The 15,719-nt window shown below is 39.3% G+C and overlaps 1 protein-coding gene across 1 annotated transcript in view; it reads left to right on the top strand.

The window, feature by feature from the left end:
• The window catches only part of TYR (tyrosinase), a 70,904-nt gene extending 58,942 nt beyond the window's left edge, over positions 1–11,962 (top strand). The window contains exons 4-5 of the mRNA XM_006218369.3: positions 1,538–1,719; positions 8,258–11,962. Coding sequence (XP_006218431.3) covers positions 1,538–1,719; positions 8,258–8,484 — 409 coding nt within the window. The 3' untranslated portion in view covers positions 8,485–11,962. The remainder of the gene's footprint in view (positions 1–1,537; positions 1,720–8,257) is intronic.
• The last annotated feature ends 3,757 nt before the right edge of the window (positions 11,963–15,719 follow it).

Here is a 15,719-nt window from a genome sequence, read left to right as displayed (position 1 = left end):
TTCACTAAGCAAATAGAACTGTTTTTCATCATGGAAAATGTGCTCACCACTGCTGCCATGTGGCTTCCTTGTTCTCTTCTTTATTATACTTCAAAGTGTTTTTCAAAAGCATTATTCGTTTGTTTGAAAGATTATCACTTTCTTTTTTAGACACCACCCTCTCAATGTTGCACTACCTTTTACCTCCAGCTTAACTTCTAGAGTGAAGCAGCAACAGCTCATTTGTTTAGCACTTTCATAACAAGTATCACCTTGGATAATCCCTTTGGAGATGGACAGGGCAGATATCCTTGCTTTCATTTTAAGGATGAGATGGCTAAGTCTTCAAGAGGTTCAGTGACTTGCGTAGACGCTTAACTCACAGGGCTCGGACTCGAGGCGAGTTCTCTGACTCCAGTCTAGGGTTCTTCCCTCTATGTCAGTTGTATGTTCTGATCATTCAAAGCTATTCTCTTTGTCACACCTTTCATTTTCCACTATAAACTCTGCTCTGGCTTAGTCTCACTTCCATTCTTACTGGAATTTTTGATCCCTTCGTTTTTTTAGGTTTTGTTCCAGTCAGAGCTTTTAATTGCATACAACAGAAACTAACTCTGGCTGATTTAAACGGGAAAAAAAATTGTTACTGAGAAGATATTGGGTAGGTCAGAAGATCATGGAAAAGCAGATTGAGAAACAAGTGGGAACAAGGGAGGAAGGCAGCAGCCAAATCATTTTCCAAAACCATGCTACAGAACACAGCCCTGCACACCCCCCCGCCCCGCTTCCCTGTATAGTGGATACCTTTACTGGCACTTCTGGCCTGGCTGCCCTTAAAAACTGGATGTTCTTAGCACAATGCCATTGCCGCTGCTAGGATGGTTTTACATTGTCCTTGCTTCTTTGTGTCACTGTCTCCTGCTTCCAGGTCTTGGATGGGTATGACTGATTGTCTGAGTATTGACCATATGGTCATACTCTAGCTTTTGAGGAAGTTGGGAAGCCACTTTTTTTTTTTTTTTGCCTCCACCATGGAAGATGGGCTCTTTCTCCCACGAAGATTCATTACACATACACTTCACCAAACATAACAAGGAGGTTGAAATGACTGAAAGTCTCCTACCATAACAAAAAAAAAATGGCCAAATTCCAGTACTGATTCCAATTTAGTTTTGTATGTTCTTTCTTTGGGCGAACTTCTTTTGAGATAAGAAACATATTTTATTTATGACTATGACTCAATTGTCACTCAACCAATAATTACACTTGCTCTGCGGCATTCTGAAGGGTCTAAACTTGTCATGTCAGTTTCACTTATCTTCTAAGAAATTCCTTTTTCAAAGTTATCCTCTAATATTTCTCACAAATGAGTGAGCTTCATCAAGGCCTGACAGCGTGAACTGGCGCTTTCCAAAATATTTTCAAAGCATGAAAACTGTATTTGGCATCTGTCCAGGGCTTGAGATTTTAAGATATGCCTTGTTATTTTACTTCAAGAACTCTAAATATTTCTTTTACAAATGATGTTTCTGACTCTGAATAATCCTTTCCTCTGCAGTATTTTTGAACAATGGCTTCGAAGGCACCATCCTCTTCAAGAAGTTTATCCTGAAGCCAATGCACCCATTGGGCACAACCGGGAATCCTACATGGTTCCTTTTATACCTCTCTACAGAAATGGTGATTTCTTTATTTCATCCAGAGATCTGGGCTATGACTATAGCTACCTACAAGATTCAGGTAAAGCTCCGTTTCTTTCCTGTGAATTGCTGAGTCTAGTGTGACCAGTTTCTTTCAAGAGAGCACAAAACCTTATGTTTTTACAATGTTATCCCCAAATTCTTTAAGTGGGGAAAGTGCATTACAATCCTTAACTCATCACTGGTTTATAACTACATGATCCAAGTTGCAAGAATCTTTTCACATTCATCCTGCTTAAGAGATGGCATTTCGTATATGGCAACTGTGGGAAGAGCACTGGAATTAAAATCATAAAAACAAAATGGGTTTTACTCATGACTCTATAAATTGACTTCTGGGCAACCTTGGGAGATTTTACTTCAAGTCCCTGAATCTCAGTTTCTAAACCTAAAATATTGAGAACAGGATACCTCAAAGAGATATTGTGGTAATTAAATGGATGTTTTGTGTTAACAAGCCTGGTGCAGCATGGCACGCGGTAAACACCTAGCAGGTTTGGAATCGTCTTTGGGAATTTCCTGCTAGGGTCACCAAAAGAGTTGGTCAACATTTTGATGTTAAATCCAATTGATAATTACAATGATAATTGCTATGACTCTGATTAAGGTGCTGACATAAAACTCTAGGACTGCAATTAGATCTGGGCTTTACATAATCCCCCTGAGTAGAACCGGCAGTACCTTCTCGATAAATGAGGAACAGATAGTAATGTCTCCTCCTACTGGAGAGCCAGCTACATACCATACGTGCATTTTTTTTTTTATTCCGTTCTCTCCTTTGATTATTCTTATTTATTTATTTATATTGAAGTACAGTCAGTTACAATGTGTCAATTTCTGGTGTGCAGCATAATGTCCCAGCCCTGCATATATACACATACCTGCATTATTAATCAACCATATATTAGGTAAGTATTATGATCCCTAGGATGAGATGAGGACACTGATGCTGAAATAATAATTGAGGCTTCCCCAGTGTCAAACACCAGTATGTGGAAAAGCCAGATTTTGACACTACGGGGTCCTCTCCACTGTAACACAAGATGGTCAGCAACTAAAAGCCAGTAAAACAACACACAGCTTGTGGATAAGAGGAATTCAGCAAACACTGATGCTTCATTATATTCATTGCTAATTCGTGGGAACAGATTAGTAAAACAAAATGGACAAACGAATGGCATTTACCAACTTCCTACCTCTTGCGCTAGACTTTAGTGACACATAAATGACTGACATAGTCCCAGACCTTGGAGGAGCTCAGAATTCAGTGTGGAAGTCAGACAGTTGTGCAAGAAAGCCTGAAACATCAGGCTGTGTTGAGTGCAGTAAATGAGTCTTAAACGGAATCCGACAGGAGCACAGAAGAGGTAGCAGTGATTTCCGAGTATTTCAACCTAGAAAGATAAGACAAGGCCTTGAAGAACAAGCAGGCAGGTGGCAGGTACAGAAGGACAGGGAAAATTCTAAACTAATAGAATAACAACAACAACAAAAAAATAGAGGTATTTCCAGGATGGTAAATTCTCCTAGTTGGAGCAACGGAAAACTGCACTGAGGAGATGAGTTGAGTTATTTCATAACAGCTGGCACACAATGAATATTCTTAGGTGCCAGGAACTCTTCCAGGTGTGCTTTGGGCATTATTTCCTTTCCTCTTCATAACTACCCTGTGAAGTGGCCACTGTTCTTTCTTTTTCCTGACCATAGATGAGAAAAAAGTGGCTTAAAGAATATAAATAACTTGTCGCAGGCCATCTGGCTAGTACGTGGCAGAGCAGAACCTCATTTTAAGGCCAACAGGAGAACCTGTATTTTATCAACCTTTCCTTGCCCTTTGGGAAAGCATTAGTTGGACAGATACTGGTTTGACTGACCTGTTTTGCTCTATCTGAAGATCACAGCCAGTGGAAGGAATGCTAAAGTGGCCTTGAAAACATAGAGATCACTGAGAACAGGGAATGTGGCGGCGGGTGGGCGTGTGGTTAGGGCAGGGGCTTCCCATGAGTCAAAATGAGAAGTGGCCTCAAGTAACATTTCCCCTTCCTTCTAAACCCACCCACAGAATGTAAAGAAAGGGGCATATTGGTAACGACTTTTCAAAAATTCACCACTCGAGTTTTATGATTTCCATTTCAAGAACATAATAGACTCTTTCATAGGCTGCTGTTTCTGACGGAGCTACTCTCTCTGGCTAAATTCTGACCCTATTTATCCATTTGCCACACTCTCAGATATGAAATCATTTTTAGACAAATCCATAGTCATGTTTACTCACTTCCTCATATGAGTTACATGGTACTCTTTCTATATATTGAGTCTTTCCCCTCTCTATCTTGGCTGTGAGCCCTACAAAATCGGAATTGATATCTTGCAAGCTTCTCCAGGCTAAGTACCAAATGGTATCTGGAACGTGGTGAAATCAATGAATTAACTTGAATGGAAGTGATATTTACCATGAAGGATGGTATCTCTTAACCAATCCATGTAGGTAAAGCTTACTGGAAAAAATGTCACCCCTTTTAATACCAAGGTCATTTTTAGATATTTTTTAATGCATTTCAAGTCTTCTATCACACTAGGTATTTTCTAGTGTTTGATTGGTTTATTTATTCTTTCTTCATACATATATTTAATGTCTACCTTGTACAAATCATTCTCTTAGGTACTATGGATTTGATGGTAAACAACATAGTCTTTATCTTCAGAGTTTATATCCTAATAAAAGAGAAAGACCTTACACGACTACTTACCTAACGACTCATTTACTTAGAGACGTGTCTATCTCTAGGGGTTGATGAAGTGACATTTCAGAGAGCATCAGCATGACGGGAAGAATTAATTAGTGGAAAAGCAGGTCTTGATTATGGATGTTGGCCCTATTGCTAGAATAACAGAGCCATTAATGGATTTTAAACAGATCAGAGTCAAGTTTGAGTTTTTATAAGGTTGCGGTTGCTGCAGCCTATAGGAAGTTTTGTAGCGGCTGCAAAGCACCTCCAGGGAGACCAGTGGAAATGTTGTTGCAGACATCCCAGGGAGAGGCAAGGAAGTCTGAATCGCAGTGGTGGTGGCAGGAGGCAATGTGGAAAGGGCCAAAGAATTTGAGATCATTGTGTAGATACAATTTACAGAACTTGAGAAGTGATTTATATATTAGGTGAGAAAGAAGGAGATATTAGAGATACCTTGAAGCTTCTGGCCTGTGGAAATGATGAATGGTGATCGGATTCACTGAGATAGTAGCAACAGGAGCAGGGTCGGACGTGGAGGGAACGCCGAGGTGGTGTCTGTGACACAGTGAAAGGGGGCAATGTGGGACTCCAGGGTGGGTGTGTCTCTGAGGCAGTTGAACAGCCCTGACCACAGAGGAGAGTCTGGCCTGCAGAGACATCGCAGTGTGCGAGACATCAGCACATCGACTGTCATCTTTGCCCATCTTTACAATAGTAGTGGTTTTTATTCTGTTTCATGGGTAAGTAGATTGAGAGCCGACAGATAAAGTGACAAATTCTAAGTCACAAAGCTCGTAAGTGGCAAATATTGAATCCCCAACGAATTCTCTCTCCATCACTGCACAGAAGAGAGGGTTGCCTTTATACCTCTCTGTCCTTCCACATAGGTTCCACCTCATTGTTCCTTCCCTAGTGTCCAAATGCGTCCTTTTTACTGAAAAGGCAACAAAAACCATTAGAAGGGAGAAGGGAGGGGAAGCCCAAAGAGTCACAATAGGGTCTGGAAGGTATTTGTTATGTAGTCTAGTTAAATTTTAAAAAATAAAATCGATTTGAAGTGTTGTATCTATTTAGAGTAGTTCTCATTCAGCTGTGGATCTACGCCGTTAATTTTAGAGACATTTTACTTTAAAATAAGCAGCAGCAATTGCCTATTTTTTTCTAATTTATGAATTATTCTATAGCTTCTTCTGTTGTACCTTCAAGGAGTTTACTTGAAAAAAAGATAAATTTTTATTCATTGGTAAGATTGAAGCTTACTAAAAAATTCTTTAAAATTTCTTGACATTATTTGGTTCAAGTAGTTAATTGCTCATCATTTAGGCACTCATGTTTATAATTACTTGTGTTTTCCATAAAAGGCAGCTGATGTCTTCTCGCTTTAGTCAAACATTTCTCTTAGAATTGAATTTAGTGATGCTTTTAAAAATTGAGTAGCAAGTGATTTTGTTGTACGCAAAGCTATTTAAAAGGAGAGACCAAAAAGCTTTGGTAATGAAAGATTGAGTCCTTGATGCTGCTGGAAAATGGGATTCTGCTTTCTATATGGTACTGTTTTGTTAAGAGCTTCCTTCTTCTAATATATTTCGAAAGATCTGGACATTTGATTTTAAAAATGAGGAGTCATTTTCACAGTAACTGAAGTGTCTTATTCTGCACATGGGGTTTGATGGGAACTTCACAGATTTGTTCACCCGCCTATGTGTATAAGCAGGTGCATTCCTGTTCCTTCTGCCTGGGATGGCTTGCCATCAGCATCCCACACTCAAGTTTTAGCTCATTCTTTTAGTCAGTGGGACAGTCTCCTGGGATGCCTTCCCCAGACAGATGGAGGAGGTCTTCCCCCCTTGATCCCATTGTATCTTTCACATACTTTCGTTAGAACGGCATTCCTTACTGTGACTTGTTTTCCTATCATTCTCCTCTTCCACTATTGCTTCCCTCAGGCCAGGGGCTCTGCTTACTCAGCCTTTCATACGCAGTGCCTGGACCACCTTCTGGCATGTGATGGGCCGCAGTAAACACTGCCGTATGGATGCATAAGTGAATGAATAGGAGGACGAAAGGTAAACATGATACTCGCTCTCAAGGGTTTGTGATCACGCCTGAAAAATATGGCATACATAGAAATAATTACAACACAGAGACAACTGTGCTAAGTGTCACAAAGGAGTAAAGAAAGAGAGAGTCTAAAAATCCAGAAGAGAAAGCTGAGCTGAATCAGTGATCGAAGCAGGTTTGAGAGAGAAAATCTCTCACTGGAAGCTGGTTCAGTTGAAATATTGATGGGATTATTGCAGAATAACAAGAATCAGCAACAGTTATAAATTGCAAGGCATCATACCAGGGGTTATACATACATTGTAGGGTTTAAGTATTACAGGCAACCTTTCTAAGTTACAGATTTCTAATTCATTAAATTAGGATAATGATTTTGAACCACCTCCTGCATTTGTTGGGTGGACAAATAGGCATGTGAATGTGCTTTGGAAATGACAGAGAACAAAACAAACAGAAAACTACATGGTCGTTCTGAAGAGGATGGGCAACAAGAAACACTGGGATTCTAAGTAGGTAAAGATGGTAGAAAACTTACGATGTTAAGAAATAACTTGAAGGTACACTACTGAGGCTGAAAACCAAATAACTGAGAAAGAAAAGCCTAAATTTTAGGGTGAAGCCATTGAGAAATATGAAGAGTGTTTCAAAGGAGACAGTCTATTCGTGACAGTAAAAATTGAGACCACTTGAAACAAACTGAAGTGGATAAATTGTAAGAGATGCTGCAGAACGGAAGGACAGACATAGACATAGTATTTAAAACTTGTGAAAGCACTTGAGCTGAGCCTTAAGCAATAAGAAAATCGTTTGTACTATGGAACCTCTATGTAATCTGCGTTTTGCCAGACAACTTAAGTGTACTATACATTGAAGTGACTAATAGCAATGTAAACTAGGCATTTGTAGTCTCATTTTCAAAATGATTTTTAAATGTGTTAAAAACAGTAACTTAAGTCACCGCCCCAATTTTCTGCAAGGTAAACCCAAGATGCACTCTCTTCTTTCCTTTGTATCACAAAATGGATATAGAGTATCTTAGAATGTCTCATAGATAGTGATGGGCACATTAAAATCAAGCAAATGGATGTAATAAATTATTAGCTCCAAGGGGAAAATAATTTAAGAAAGGAAATGTAATTATAGAATAATATTTGGTTCAATTATGAATAATATTTAAATACTAAAAACATGAGGCGAGGAGGGTATAGCTCAGTGGTAGAGCATGTGCTTAGCATGCACGAGTCCTGGAGGTTCAATCCCCAGTACCTCCATTAAAAAATAATAAAAATCTTAGATGTGGATTTGACCCCAAATATAGTATTATACTGAAAAGATGCAGGAAAGAAATGGGAAGTTGTAAGAGAGCTTCAATCATTGCTTATATATGAGGAGCTCCAGAAATAAACTTGATGAATAGAGAGAGAGTGATATTTGCCTGTTATTTAGAAATTGGAGGCCAATACCAGAATAAATAGCCAACAGAGTTACAGTGGCCAACTTGGGGGCAGGCAGTGTGCAACTTACAGATCAGATATTATCAATAAACTGTAAAACATCCCAATAAGGTGGTATTGTTTTTCCTATTTCCCTGATGAAGAAGCAGACGTGTTAGGAGTGTTAGCGGTAACTTTCTCAAGCTCTTGTAGCTCGTAAGTAGCAGACCTGGCCAAGCGCCTGACTCCAAAGTGCGATGTTAGTTAAGGATGATGATGATGATAATGATGATGATGATGATGATGATGACAGTGACAATAGTAGGAACACTGAGATGTCTTTCTATTTCAGACCCGGACTTTTTTCAAAATTACATTAAGCCGTACTTAGAACAAGCAAGCCGGATCTGGCCATGGCTCGTCGGGGCAGCCCTGGTGGGGTCTGTCCTCACGGCTGTGCTGGGTGGGCTCACTCGCCGTTTATGTCGTCGAAAGAGAAAGCAGCTTCCTGAAGAAAAGGAGCCACTCCTCATGGAGAAGGAGGATTACCACAGCCTGCTGTACCAGAGCCATTTATAGAAGCACCAGGCGACGGAGTAGGGTCAAAAAGCCTGGCCTCGCTCTAACGCAAGTGATGTTCAAGGCCCCAGGCGAGGTCCCAGCAGACATCCTTGGCCTTCCTCTGGGAAGACCATTCTCAGAATTTTAATCTAATACAGAGTGTGCCCTTCCTCCAACTCAGGTAGAAGCCCCTGTGCTCGCTTTGCTATATTCTGATCATTCCCTGAACAGTTTCCCTCAAGCCCATATTTCCAGGGAAAGGGTGCCATTTGGTAATGAGTAGCTGCTAGCTGTAGCTGAAAAAATCAGAGTGATTCCAGCTCTTTCCTGCCGTAGTTCTGGCTGTACATTTGAAGGTCACTGAAAACAGGGGCCCGTCCCTGCAGCAAGTTCCGCTAAGTGCCTGTCTCAATATGTGCTCGTTAAATATGTTGACGGTGGTGATAATAATCCTATTAAGAATTTGTTTTAATCTCCTAGAAAACTGTATCAGAGAATGTTTAAAATGCTACAAGACATTTGAAGTGTAGAGAACAACTGTGTGAATATCAGCCTGTCTGTAGTTCTAGTAAAATAACATTTCTGTTTTTCCTGGCTGTTAAGACCTTAAATTAGTATGCCTAGATAATCTTGCTACTTGAATTTTTAGGTCTAGTTGAATTTCTAAAAATAGTTGAATTGATATTCCATTTGTATTATGGCAACGTAGAGCATTAAAAACTAGGACCAGGGGGTGGAAGTTATAGGGGACCCATTTTGGTGCAGTGAAAGGAAAAACTGTCCAATACTCAGAGCTTTCCAACACTTGGACATCCATGGAAGATAATAAGTGGCTGCCACTGGAATTCTTCACATACAGGTTGGATGGCTAATTTGACTTAACATTCTATAAAGAGAATTTAAGTATTCAGTCTATAGTCATACCTATTTAAATTGTCTCGGGGCTTGTAACAACGCCCCACTCAGAAGCAACGCCAAACGTGCTCTATAAAAAGTTTCTCTGAGCCTGCCACAGTATTTCAGTGTGTTTCACCAGATTCCAAACTCCTCCCTCTCACCCAAACTCAACTGCTCTGTCCTGGTATCCCCAGTCTCTTTAGTTCCTTTATGTCTAGTTTGTATTTATCTGCTCAGCGTTTCCAAATACATACCTCTGTTTGACCGCCTGACTTCTACTTCTACCCTTCTCTCTAAACAATGTCTTTTCACTCTCTCATAATGTCAATGCTTTTAAGACAGGTTTGTTCAATGCAAGCTCCCAGAAGCCTGCCTTAACTTACACATCTCTGGGATGATATTTAAGAGGAAATCCACTGACCTGTATGGTACACTTCAACTAAAATATCCAGTAATTCCTATAAGGCCTGGAGTGTAGTGTTCAGATTGTTTATGAATGCAGCTAGAAATGATCCGCGTGAAAAAGTTTGAGCTCCTAAAAATGCCTTTATCTGGAAAAGACCTAAAATCAAGACCACGTAATCTTAAATGATTACATTTTGCTTAGTCCCAGTTTGAATTTCAAAGAAAAGTAAACATCACCCTATTGTATGCATTGGTCGAGTGATTTTGGCTGTCATCTGGGACAAATGAGAATTTGCAATTCTTGCTGAAGTCATGTCATCAACTCTCAGAGATTACTAATAGCTAACAAATTCAGTTACAGGGCAACATTCATCTTTCAACCCCTTTTAGTGATCAGACATCAGTTGCTGGCTTATCTAATTTCTGATCCTAGAGGGAAAAAGTCAGGCAAGGGATGGGGAGCAACATGTTCATTGACACAGAGGAGGTCTGTGGAATCAGAGGGCAAATACTAGGGATTATATCCTCCACTTGGTACATAACCAGAAATACAAGATTTAAAATAATTTAGCAATGGCATTTGAGGACTGGATTCAATTTAGTTGGGAGTAGACTAGTAAAACTGAGAGCAAGGAGTGGGAAAAGAAATTTGGATAAGTCTGAAAAGGATTCTGGAGAAGCAGTAACGGTGATTGTGGTTGCCTTTAATCTGATCTCAGAATGTAAACAGTTACTTAGGGTTTTTTTTTTTTTTCTTGTTTGAAGTTACAGTTTCAGTCCAGATGGCATTTATTTTATTTTATTTTTTATTGAAATGTAGTTGCTTTACTATGTTAGTTTCAGGTGTACAGCAAAGCTATTCAGTTATACACACACATACATATTTTTTTCCAGATTATTTTCCATTATAGCTTATTACAAGAAATTGAATATAGTTCCCTGTGCTATACAGTAGATCCTTGTTGTTTATCTATTTCATAGATAGTAGTATCTGTTAATCCCAAACTCTGATTTATCCCTCCCCCGCCCTTTCCCTTTTGGTAACCATAGTTTGTTTCCTATGTCCCGGAGTCCAGGTGGTATTTTAAATCATTTTTACAAAGCATCAGGAACAAAAGTCTACCCAAGGGATCTGTAGAAAGTCATCCTCTTCCTTATCACAAGGCAATTCCTCCCTTTATCGCTGAACTTCAACACAGAATAACATTTTGTTTCTCCAGAGGCTCAAGTCATGCACTTGTGTGGCAGCAACATCTGTGATAAAACCACCACCACGTTGGTTCCATGCTTTTCTCAATAAGGTGCCAAAATTGCATGGATGATATTTCAAGATACTTGGCAGTTTCATTAAATTCTAATCAACATTATATTCTGTGGCATTGTTTTATAGTGTGAATTTTATCAATTGCTGTTTTCGGCTCTGCTCTATTTCCATTGCTACATTGTTAAGTCACATTTTGTTACAGAGAAAAAAATAAGCTGCTGCCGCTCTTTTTGTTCCTCTTTCTGTTTTATTTTATTTTTAAAGAGTATTTTTAGCACCCGACCTTTCCAACAAGTCAATTCTATAATTCTCCATCTGTAGAAATAAATATGTGATGGGTACAAGTCATTTCAACCAGTGTCTCTAGCAGGCTGACAACTGGCACTGATTGGGAGTGTTTTTAAATAGCCTTTTCCTTGTTTATATGGGCTTTGATCTGTAGGAACAGTTTTCTTTGTCATCATCAAAAAAGGCCTCACTGGGGCCACCTATTGTGAGCTTGTGCTATTTTGAAGGGCATGTCAGTAGAACAAAAGTCCACTCACCTTCTGATTAGACTCTTTCTGAAAGCTGCTAAAATGCATTTTTTTTCTTTTTTAACTTTATGTTGCTGATTTTCAAAAGCATTTGCCGGTTTGTACAATATAATGAATATAAAATTGCCTTTGGAGGTCTTAAGGGCTTTCAAATCCTTCAGCTATTTTGAACTGTATAGGAATACTTTAAGAATGTTCTTTTAAATAAAAGCCTTATTAAAACTCGATATAGCCCATGTGTTACCTAATTGTTTTATGAGTTCTTTTAATAGCAGTGTAAGAATTTATTCTTGTAACTTCATGTTAATCTACCAATTCTTGCACGTCTCATAGTCATTATTATGGTGATTTCTAATTCCTTATTTAAAAATAAAAGCAAAGATGTTAAATGTAGTGAGTGATTATGATGTTCTAAGAACTGTGCTAAACATTTCATATATGTTAATTGATCTTTAACCTTCATGTTATCAGTATAAGTGTTATTCGTGTTTTTAAATGAGGAGACTGTGGCTTAAATGGGAGATGGACCTTGTCTATTCTCAGATGTTCTGTAGTTTAGGTAATTTAGCTGGGATTTGAATCCATTTCTTCTTGCATGATTCATGATTATCAATGTCATTGTTTTTTCAATTATGTTGAGATGTCGTAACTTAAACTTGTTACTGAACATTTAGGTTTCATCTAGCTTTTAAATTCTTTTTAGTGCTGTAACAAATATCTTGGTGCACTTGGCATCTGATTTCACTTGAATTATTTTCCAGGAGTAGAATCTCTGGGTCAAAGCATATGAATATTTGTGTGGCTTTTGTAACGAATTGCCACAGTGCTTTTGAGAAGAGTTGCGTAGATTTAAAAATGCAGAGATGGAGTCCACAAATAAGAGATCCAAAGGAAGGCAGAAGAAGATGTGCAGGTGGAGAGCCTAGAAGGAGGAGGAAGGGGTGCAGTTCCCTCTGAGAGGAACTCAAGACCTTAACTGCTGCTTCAAGCATTGCTTCCTTTCATGAATCTTCATTGAAAAAGGTTGCTGCCCTCTGGCCTAACTCAAATCAAGAAATTCAGAGCAGCTGAAGAGAGATAAATGTAGCTATAAAATCACAAAACAGAATTCCTCCTTAGCAGTTGTGACAACATTAGTTCATTAGTGTTCTTGTTATTCTACTGTTTTGCCAGTTTATTAAGGTATAAAGTCCTTTGGTACAGATAGAAATATAGATACAGCTATATATACAGTTACATATAGCAGGTATATATGTGTGTTTGTGTATATATGCAGGTGCAGATGTATATAAATAAACATACATGCACATGTGGATTAGGGACTATTGATAACATTGCAATGTTGAACTTTGTGAATAAATATGTGAAACTGCCAAATAGGAAATCTACTTTTCTGCTAGAAAAATCTATAAACTTCTTATGTTTCAGTTTTACTCATCTTCTTTGATTCCCTGCTACTTCCATATAAGTGTCCTTCCTGTCCCATCGCTCTGTAATTTTGGTATCACAATCCTTCTGAACTTCCCGGGGCCTTGGCTTCACTGGTTTTCCGCTTTTTCTTTCTTGCATCTTCATCACGTCCCACTCTGTAGGATCCTTAACACGTCAGCATTTAGTCACGCTCATCTTAAAAAAAAATTGCTCTCCACTGATACCATCCACTCAGCTTTCGCCCTATTTCTGCTTCTTAACTGTTTTAAGCTTGTGCTCTCTATCTCTTTGTCCCCTATTTACTACTCAACCCACCCCAATCTGTCTTCTGTCCCTATCTCTCCATGAAAATTTTCTTACCAAGATCGCTGATGGTCTCTGTGTTGACAAATCAGATGACATTTTGTTACGCATTTGCTTGATCCCTGGGCACCATTATAAACTTCGTATTGCTCTCTTCTTTAATGCTTTTCTTGTGGTTTCTGGGAGGTAATCCACTTACGGTTTTCCTTCTTCCTCCTTGGCTTCCCTTCCTTCTCAGCATCTCTTATAGGTTCAATTCTTCTACCTCTAAATTTGGAGGGTTCTTGTTTGGGGTTCTTTCAGAAACAGACCAAGGCAGAAATTTTCTTGCAGGAGGTTTGTTAAGGAGTCCTTGCAGGACTAACACCTCTAAGGGAGTAAAGGAAGCAGGGGGTGGAAGTAAGAGAAAATATAACATAATTTAGTTCTCAGCCAACCCTGCAGGAACCTCTGCCCTAAGATGAATATATATATATTTATATTTATATTTATACTTATATTTATATTTATATATTTGTTTATTAAATATATATATATGTATTTGTTTATTAAAAGGAATCATCTACATTATGAGAGGCTGGTGAAATAAATCTGAAGCCCTTAGGGCAAGCAGTTAAGAAGGGACGATAAGCAAACTGGAACCCCAAGAGCGTGAGGAACAATCTGGCCACCAGGGGGAGTCTCTGTACTCAGGAAAGGTCAAAACCCTGTTTCAAAGGCTTTACAACAATTGTCAGGCCCACTGAGAATAATTTCCTTTTTGATTTCCTTAAAATCAACTGATTAGAGACTTCAGTCATATCTGAAGAATCCCTTCACAGCATCACTTAGATTAACATTTGATTAAATAACTGGAAAAAATGTATGTATGCTACAAAATCCCTCCTCTAGGTCTTTTGAGAGAACATGCCTCGTGGTCCATACTAGAAAGATACTAGAAAGGAGACTCCGGGAACTGTCATTCACCAGAGCCAAGCTGACATAGCAAAAACCATCACAAATGGTAAAACCAGACCCTCCATACTCCGAGCCATTCTCTGGCCACAGCTGCCGTTCATGTTCATTTACCATCAAATGGACAAACCAGCAGCTTCATGGTGGGGGACCACTGGATCCCATGGTCATGTGCCCACTGTCCCATCCTCTTTGCCATACAGTGTTAGTATCCTATGGTCCCCACTGGAATCAGTGATCCCAGTTCTAAAGCTACATCTCCTACAATTAGCCCTGACTTTCAGAGCACAGAAACCACCGAGCGCCTTAAAAACACGGGTGCCCTTCTCATCAGTAATTCGTTATCACTTTGGTAAACAGTAGTTTCTTGAAGCCTTGCCATGGAACATGATCAGCCGGCGGTTTCCCCAGCCTTATCTATGATATCCATTCCGACCTGCTCTTTGATCCTCCCTCCAGCATCAGCCATCGAAGTTTTGACCTTGCTCTTTCACTCATTGAGGGCCATAAAGTTCTCAACTATCCAGAGTGATCCTGTGAGCATGGAAGCACCATCTTCTGGGATTTATTCAAAGATATTAAATTCTGTATAATGGGAGATATTCTCATTTCCATAAAGTCTTCCTTACTCAACTTTATGGTTCTTCCCATCTTGACCAGCTCCCTCAGGATCTAGACCAATATACATTCTTACAGACCTTCCTGGGTATGTATTAGCTAAACCCTGTATCTTTTTTGGTGTATATACTTTTCCCTCTTTTAACTGGCCTAGTGACTTCCTCAAGCAGTTTATGCTGTCACTTGACCCTAATAATTGGTCTGATGTCCATGAAGAGAATTGGGGGCAATAATGAAAGAGGTGTATGTAGTCTTGCAAAGCAAGTTTGGTATCATTTTCAAGCAAGAGGGGAGGAATAGCCTTTCAAAGGGATGAGCAGGTCACTTCTGCAGCCCAGACAGTTAAAAGGGAGCTGGTGGTGCAAGATTTCCAAGTGTATCAACCCTCACGTCTCCATCTTGACCCACTTAGTTCCAACCAGAGCCCTGACCTTCATGTATCAGAATAAATAAGTTTGAAAATTCAAACTTGTAGCAACTCAGCTCTCCATATAATTAAGTCCTGGACTGATCATCAGGTGTTTCTGTCCCTTAGTTGCAGGAGATGAGATACTCTTTAGAGTCTGTCAAGAGGATTTCTGGCTTTCACATTTCAGCCTAAATTGTAGAATCGTTGACTTTCGCAAGTCACATTAAAATAATTCACCCCAGGCTTTCCTTGTCTTTTTTTCAAAGTGTCAACAGTTCTTAACAAGAGCCATCTGCCTTGAACTTCTCTAACCCTCAAGTTATGCTTTAGTTACAGGTACATTCCATTCTCCAGGCGGCTTCTTCCAGCAGAGGCTGGTGAAGTGTGTAACCACTGCCTACTGCAGCATGTTAGGAGCTACCCACACTCCAATCAC

This window comes from Vicugna pacos, chromosome 10 (genome assembly GCF_048564905.1).
Source record: "Vicugna pacos chromosome 10, VicPac4, whole genome shotgun sequence".
Lineage (NCBI taxonomy): Eukaryota > Metazoa > Chordata > Mammalia > Artiodactyla > Camelidae > Vicugna > Vicugna pacos.
Note: the sequence above shows the minus strand (reverse complement) of the source record. Positions and strands in the feature narration are given on the sequence as shown.